This window comes from Pygocentrus nattereri, chromosome 15 (genome assembly GCF_015220715.1).
Source record: "Pygocentrus nattereri isolate fPygNat1 chromosome 15, fPygNat1.pri, whole genome shotgun sequence".
Classification (NCBI taxonomy): Eukaryota; Metazoa; Chordata; class Actinopteri; order Characiformes; family Serrasalmidae; genus Pygocentrus; species Pygocentrus nattereri.
The window spans coordinates 5,646,756-5,654,136 of NC_051225.1; the positions used below are offsets into that span (position 1 = coordinate 5,646,756).

At 42.9% G+C, this 7,381-nt stretch overlaps 1 protein-coding gene across 1 annotated transcript in view; it reads right to left on the reverse strand.

Annotated features, from left to right (window-relative positions):
• Window positions 1–5,496, reverse strand: part of lim2.2 (lens intrinsic membrane protein 2.2) — a 9,340-nt gene extending 3,844 nt beyond the window's left edge. The window contains exons 1-3 of the mRNA XM_017693273.2: window positions 5,339–5,496; window positions 1,074–1,308; window positions 287–427 (exon numbers count right to left, since the gene is read on the reverse strand). Of these exons, the coding sequence (XP_017548762.1) occupies window positions 287–427; window positions 1,074–1,251 (319 nt within the window). The 5' untranslated portion in view covers window positions 1,252–1,308; window positions 5,339–5,496. The remainder of the gene's footprint in view (window positions 1–286; window positions 428–1,073; window positions 1,309–5,338) is intronic.
• Between the last annotated feature and the right edge of the window lie 1,885 nt (window positions 5,497–7,381).

The window sequence follows — 7,381 nt, forward strand, 5'->3', positions numbered from 1 at the left end:
TGAGTGAGTGAGTCAATGAGTAAGTCAGTGAGTGCGTGAGTGCATGATTGAGTGAGTGAGTCAATGAGTAAGTCAGTGAGTGAATGAGTCAGTGAGTGCGTGAGTGCATGATTGAGTGAGTGAGTCAATGAGTAAGTCAGTGAGTGAATGAGTCAGTGAGTGCGTGAGTGCATGATTGAGTGAGTGAGTCAATGAGTAAGTCAGTGAGTGAGTGAGTTTGTGAGTAAATGAATGAGTCAGTGAGTAAATGAATGAGTCAGTGAGTGAGTGAGTGGATGATGCCCACCGGACAGCAGCAGGGCAATGCCTCCGGTTCTGACCCTCCTGTTCTTCGTTCCGTTGGCGAAGGCGCTGAGGCCCAGCACCACTCCAGCGAAACAGCTCAGCACAGACAGCAGCATGAAGGCCCGCGTCGCGTCCCAAAAGGCTGTGGAGGAACAAACAAGCATCACTGAGCTCATCTCACTCAGCAGAGCTACTAGATGACTCTGAACACTGGACGTTTAGACCTGAGGTGGATTTACGAAAGCTTTCTAAGGGAGGTCACTTAAACAACTCAACATCTTGAGATGAACACCGAAAAATGTTCTTACATTCAAATATCTAAAAAGCTTAAAGGGGAACATGAGATGTCTGGTTCCTATCACCTCCACTGTGAGCAATTCTGATGGTAAATTTCTCTAGAACAGTTTTATTGTTGACTCTGAGCCCAGATCCTCGTCTGATCTAAAGATTTGGGCCTCACTTTATTTTAAGAGCCAGACGCTTTGAGTCTTAACAAACTACTGACTGGTCTTTGTTGAGTTTAAGGCTAGCGTTCGGTGGAAATTTAGAGCTAGATTTAACAGAATCCATTCTGTTATTAAGTTTCTCAACATGAACCCTCTAAATCAAACCACTCTGAATGATTTTTTACATTTCCACTGCTAATTCATGGAGATTTTTATTTTAAAATTTGATGGAATTCCCCAGAAACGGCCTTGGAGGAGATAGTCAAGTAGACCTGAATCAATGAATCAATAAATCAGGCGTTCAATTCATTCAATTCATTTTGAGCTGAGCTGAGCACTCACCCACAGTCAGCGTGTGGCCATGGCACTTGCGATTGATGCAAAACCTCCAGAGGCCCTGATTGGCCGAGTTCCCGGAGTACCGATACTGCATCCAAAAGTCGGTTGCTGTGGAAACGATGAGGAGCACTAGGGCAGCCACACCACACAGTGTGCCCCCGCCGGCCAGAGTGTACAGCATCAAGGACAGGCCTGGGACTGAGTCCACCTACAGGCCGAAAAAACGCACAGGATCCTCCTACAGGCCAGAAAATACACAGCAGTTACAGAGACCCACAGAGATGGGCAGCCTAAACACACTCCCTTCAATTATAATCACTCTAGTAGAAGCAAAATTAGCTTTGGGTCAGAATATAAAGTCCACACTACTGAGTTCCTCAGGCACCTGCAGTGATACTTGTTAGCATGTCCAGAATCTCAGCATGGGAACATTTTTTAAGCCTCTGTTCTTCTCTTTTTAGGATCTTCTTGTTCCAATACAGAATAGGTCACTCAGTGTGAATGGCTATAGTGGAACTGAGTAGATTAGCGATCACCTACCTCAAACATACTTACTTGTGAAAGTGACCGACTATAAGAGAAAGTATCATTTAGAAGTAGTCAGAGAATTAGTCTAACCTAAGCACAGAAACGGGAGCAGAGCAGTAAATTTGACAGCTAGGGATGGACGATAATATCAGAATCATATTGGTATTGTCAAATTATTGCTTAAAAATTACAGGTGATTAAAATGGGCCGATATTTCAAACTGATATTTGATGACGTATTTATTACACTCCGGTAGAGCAGAACATTTAGCTGGGTTACTCAGCATTTTATTCGTTTTAATGCATCTGTATCCCTGCAGAAAGGAATACTGTATTTCTCTGGAATACAAATCCAGGCAGATTTAGTCCCAAGTGTGTTACGTTTATGTCAGCATTGGTATCAGCACAACAGATAGAGATGTGCACAGAAGTTCGAAGACACCAGGCGAGTTACATGTTTTTCTAAGTTTCTGCCAGTTTTGGTGCACAAGTTCTATTCATTTTCAACATATCGTAAAAAAAAAAGACACGCAATTCAAAATGCGCCATAACTTTTGCACAGGTCACATGTTTTACTCATTCCCTCAATGCAAAAAAATGAACTCAGCCGATAAACAGAAAGCGTGCCTTAATGTGCAGAAGTACTTATTTACACTAAGGAAAAACAGGTTCAAACACCTCTATGTACATAAAAAATATCTGATATCTGTATCAGCCCAACTTTTCCATATCAATGCATCCAAGGTTGTCGCTATCTAATTTGAAAATGCTTGAGGGAACACTTTATTATAGGTCATTAAAGACTAAGAGACCCTTATTAGTCCCACAATGGGGACATTTCACCTCCTCATCTGTGAAGTGAAACACCACATACACTCTAGTGAGCACACACGCACTAGGGGGCAGTGAGCACATTTGCCCAGAGAAGTGGGCAGCCCAATCCGCAGTGCCCGGGGAGCAGTTGGGGATTAGGTGTCTTGCTCAAGGACACCTCAGTCATGTGCTGTCGGCTCTGGGGATTGAACCGGCGACCTTCCGGTCACGAGGCTGGTTCCCTAACCTCCAGCCCACAACTGCCACCATGCCCAAGGATACATGACACCTACATAAGAACTTCATGACAACTGGCATACAATGGCATAATGCATCAAATGCCAGTTTTAACCCTTTCTGGAGTGAAATGACACCACAATAGATGAAAGCAGCCTTGATGCTTGTTGGAATAAGCCTTTATTATGTTTATAATGTGAATGTGATTCATGATCAATGTAATAAAAGGCTTATGTAGATGTCATGTACCCCTATGAGTGGCCTTCAGTGAAGTGTCACTATCATTTATTACATCATGTCCACCGCAGTGTGAACGCTAAAGCTGCCACCTTGAACCTTCAACAAAGAGTGTCTTTGTTAAAAGAAGTGAAGTTAAATATGATCAGAGTCTGATCAGAGACCAGTAGTCACAAGAACTTCACTGCAACTACACACTCGTATACTTTCTTCAAGGGTTCTTTAGTAAATTAAAATGAGTCTATATAGAACCATAAACACTCAAAGAACCCTTTCATGATTAAAGGGATCTTTGCATGGTGAAAGGGTTCTCCAGATTAAGGGAGAATGTACTATAGAAGTTGTCAAGCATGTTCTATATAGCACCAAAAAGTGTTCTGCTGTTGTTACACTGTCAAGCTTGTTACCACTGGAGAACCGTCAGCCTCCATCAATTTGAAGAACCATTTCACCGTGCAAAGAACCCTTTCATTGAGTGTTCATGGTTCTATATAAAAGCATTGTGCTTACTAAAGCACCCTAAAAGAACCCTGACCACAGTTCTTTAAGCCAAATATGGGTCAAAGCTACAAAATATTGCCATCATAAAACACTAGGCCACGCCCACTTAATGAACTCGGGATTCGTGAACATTTGGGGTAAGATACTGAAAATGTGCCAGTCTTAGAACAACAGAAGCCAAGTTCTCCTGACATCTACAGAAAGCAAATTTAATAGCTCCTGAAAATCTTTAGATCCTGTGATCCTGTAGTATTTTAACCCTTCAAACTCTGTAGGGGTCTGTATGTGGGCCACACTCAACAAAATACCTTACCGATTCATTTAGTATTAATCAATATATAGTAAATATAGTACTTTCTCAATAATTAGTCTAAAGATGACTGTATAGAAAACGTGGTTAAAGGAGTTAATACAGCACTGCACAAACATCAGAGACCACCCCTCACTTTTTTGAGTCAAGATGGCCATTAAGTACAAGTTACTCATTTTCAGGAGATATTTCTGTGTGCATGCACACACACACACACACACACACACACACACACACACACACACACACACACACACACACTACAAATAGACTCTAAATATGTACACATATACACCAGTATTGCTCCATTCCAATGTATAGTTTGTACAGTAATATAAATGATGAAATATAGATCTGATAGAAGACAATCCACCTGCATAAAGAAGGGAAATGTCAAAGACCAATAAGTGGAAAAAACAGGATTTTACAAAACCAAAGCAAAAAACTATTAAAAGATTGACTTTTTTTTAGGTCTCCCAGCACTCCTGGTATTTCCATTCATTCCTCCACTATCAAACGCTGCGAACAATGGACTGACCACTCCAGAGTCCAGAACTCCACTCCACTGAGTTTGGGATTACTTGAAGGTTAAGAAGCAGAAAATGCAACTTCTAAGACTGAACTTTGCAGGCGTGTCTGCACAGAAAAGAATGGAAGCTGCAATAAAGGTGAACAGCGGACAAAACAAACACTGAAAAATGATATCATGTCAAGCTGTTGAGGTTCTGTGTAAATACTTTTTCTGCTTTCTTGCCTGATATAACTGGGTGCTTAGTGACGTTTGACGTGGTTAATTGAAGGAAAAGTGGTCTCGCACTTCTGCAGAGTACTGTAAATATCAACAGTCGCCGCAGTACAAACTCTGCCAGTTCACTTCAGCTGACCTGCGTGCTCCAGCCTTCCAAGAGGCACTGAGCCATTTTGGCCGAAGCTGACCTGTACACTCAGCATTTAACCCACGTCAACCGAAGCTTCCAAACGTAGGCAAATCAGCGGTTGATCTGTTTTATACGGCTAAAGGTCCAGTGAATGTGAACTGTCCACGCAGCACAGTCTAGATCAGCACATTTTTCTACTGTGCAAAAGTGCTGGACTCACTGACTGACCCTCTCTCTCTCTCTCGCTCTCTCTCTCTCTCTCTCTCTCACACACATACATACACATCCCTCTATTCCAGAAATAGTGGTGTTTGGCAGGCCCATTGCACTGAACATTACAATTCAACATTCATCTGTAAAATAAGAGAACTATTCATGTAGAAGCTAAGAGAAAAGTCATGGGGACAGAAAGGCATCGCAACTGGACGCAAGTGCGGAGGGAACAAACCAGGCCTTTGTCTGCCACTGACCACACTGTTATAAGACATTAGAATGCTGCTGTTGCGGCAGCTGCCGACAAATCACGTCAGTCCAACTAAGTGTCTATGTAGATGCATTGTTAGTCGCCTCTGGGTGGTCAAGTGCACAGATCTAGAGAAGTGACTAGAAAGAAGTCCATATAAAGCAGTTCCAGAACAACTATTACAGGAAAAACTGACCACAGCATTGATATTATTGGTTGTTACTACTGTATTAGGCCTGGATTCACTCTGTATTCTATACAAAAGTGAGACGAAAGTATGTTTATATGAAAGTGTCACGTACCTCTCTGCTGATGTCGGTCTCTCGTGGCGCTTTCCTCTGCTGTGTGCCCGTCTCATCCTCGCCGTTTTAAGCCTTCTACGCTCGGCTGTCATTGTTTCTGCTACAATAGAGGGAATGATCCAGTGCAACATGTGAGATGTGAGGTAATCCCCCACTATCTCTCGTTCTCTCTCTCTCTCTCTCCCTCGGTCACTCCCTCCCTCGCTCTCTGGGACCCTCACAATCAGGCCAGTCTTCTGCGTCTTGCGACGTAGAACGTGCCATGTCTTATCCGACACTGCCATCTCTCTTTTCTTACGACCCTCCATCCATCCAAGTCCTAATCAGATGGAGGAAAGGCCTGGGCGTTCCAAAACTTTCCAGGAGACCAACCAGGAGGCAAGTCAAGCCTTACAATGACAAGAGACTGAACAAGCACCGGAGTGGCCTCTCTGGAGAGGAAAAGTCAAATCATTCGGATCTTGTAGAAGAGAAACCTGCATGACCAAGTCAGGTTTGCAATATGAGTGGAGAACAATAAGTGGTCATCCAGAATCACACAGAGACATTGTGAATGACCAAGCAGTTCTCAAATGAGTTGGCATTATGAGGACCTGTAGTTCCAGGCATGTACACTGTTAGAAATGAAGGTTCTGTGCAGGTACATTTTTTGTTCATCAAGGTACAGGCCATGTAAATGATCCCTCAAAAGCTCCAGCAGTGGTTTTAAGGTCTGATTGTGAGCCTTAAATCAGTTTCTCCAGGTGAAAAGTTTGCATTTGTACCTTTTCATAACTGAATGTTTTAAAACAGAACAGTAGAATAAAAGCCTGGAGGCGAGGCAGGGTGTGTGGAGTCAGTACAGCTTAGAAAAGATCACTTCAGTGGTTTATGGTTCAGTTATGCTCCCTGACTAAAGGTACCGAGATGGACCCCGGAGGGTGCTGCCCCAGTGACAGTCTTGCACCTTTTTTTCACACCCGAGTGTGTATAGCAGCTCAGTTTTGCTGGGATTCACCTTCAGGTTGTGGGGTACCATCCATGAAGAGAGGTCAGCCAGGCATGTTGAAATGTGACTGGACAGTAGAGCGTCAGGTGGGAAGGAAAGGTTTAGCTGAGTGTCATCAGCATAGTCATCAGGGAAGGGAGTTCCTCTGTTCTGCCCCACCATTTCAAAGCAAAATAAAGTCGATTGAATTTTGTATTTGGTCTCAAAAACTTTGACAGGCAGGAACGGATAAATCTGCGACCCATTGACATCACAAGACTGGATCTGGAATGCTCCTTTTCCCCAAATACTTGTTTTGGGAGCGTTCTGACTTTCCTCTTCAACAGGTGGAACTCATGACTCAGCCAGTCTATACCGTTCCACATGTTCCATCAGATAAACTGCATTGTTAAGTGTACAGTATTTTCAGGTCATTGCGTTGAATTAGGAACTTTCCACAAGATGTTTACTTGGTAAGGTAAGTACTTTAGTACTTTTACTTTATACTTAAGTACATTTGAAGGTAAGTACTTTTACTCAAGTGGCGGTCTAAAGGAGGAACTTCTACTTTTACTGGAGGAATATTTTATCTTGGGGGATCTCTAACTCAAGTACATGATTTGTGTACTTCATCCACCTCTGATATTTACACACACTTCTGCTACAATCACCAGTGCCTTCATCAATTAATGCAGCCTTAAACTCTCTTGTTCTTGGTGCTGATGAGAGGTTTGCATCTTCTAGTGTGCTTCTCTGGTGGAATTCTGGGTATGGTGACACTTTTATCCCAGCATGCTTTGGACCATCTTTCAGTTCTCTGGATGTCATGTTTCGGTTCCTCCCCCTCACAGCTCTAACATCGTTCCCATCATCAGCTGCTGTGGTCTTCCTGGAACTGCCTGATCATAGAAACTACTAGAGTTGTAAGCAATTTGCATTCTTACTCATAATATTCCTGTTTTCGGAATGTCCAGTTGTTCCTCGGGGTTCCTATTGGTCTCTGCTTTAATCTCATGACTAAAACCATTTGCAACATTGAAACAGTACATTTAGACACATGGAAGTGTGAGGTGAAA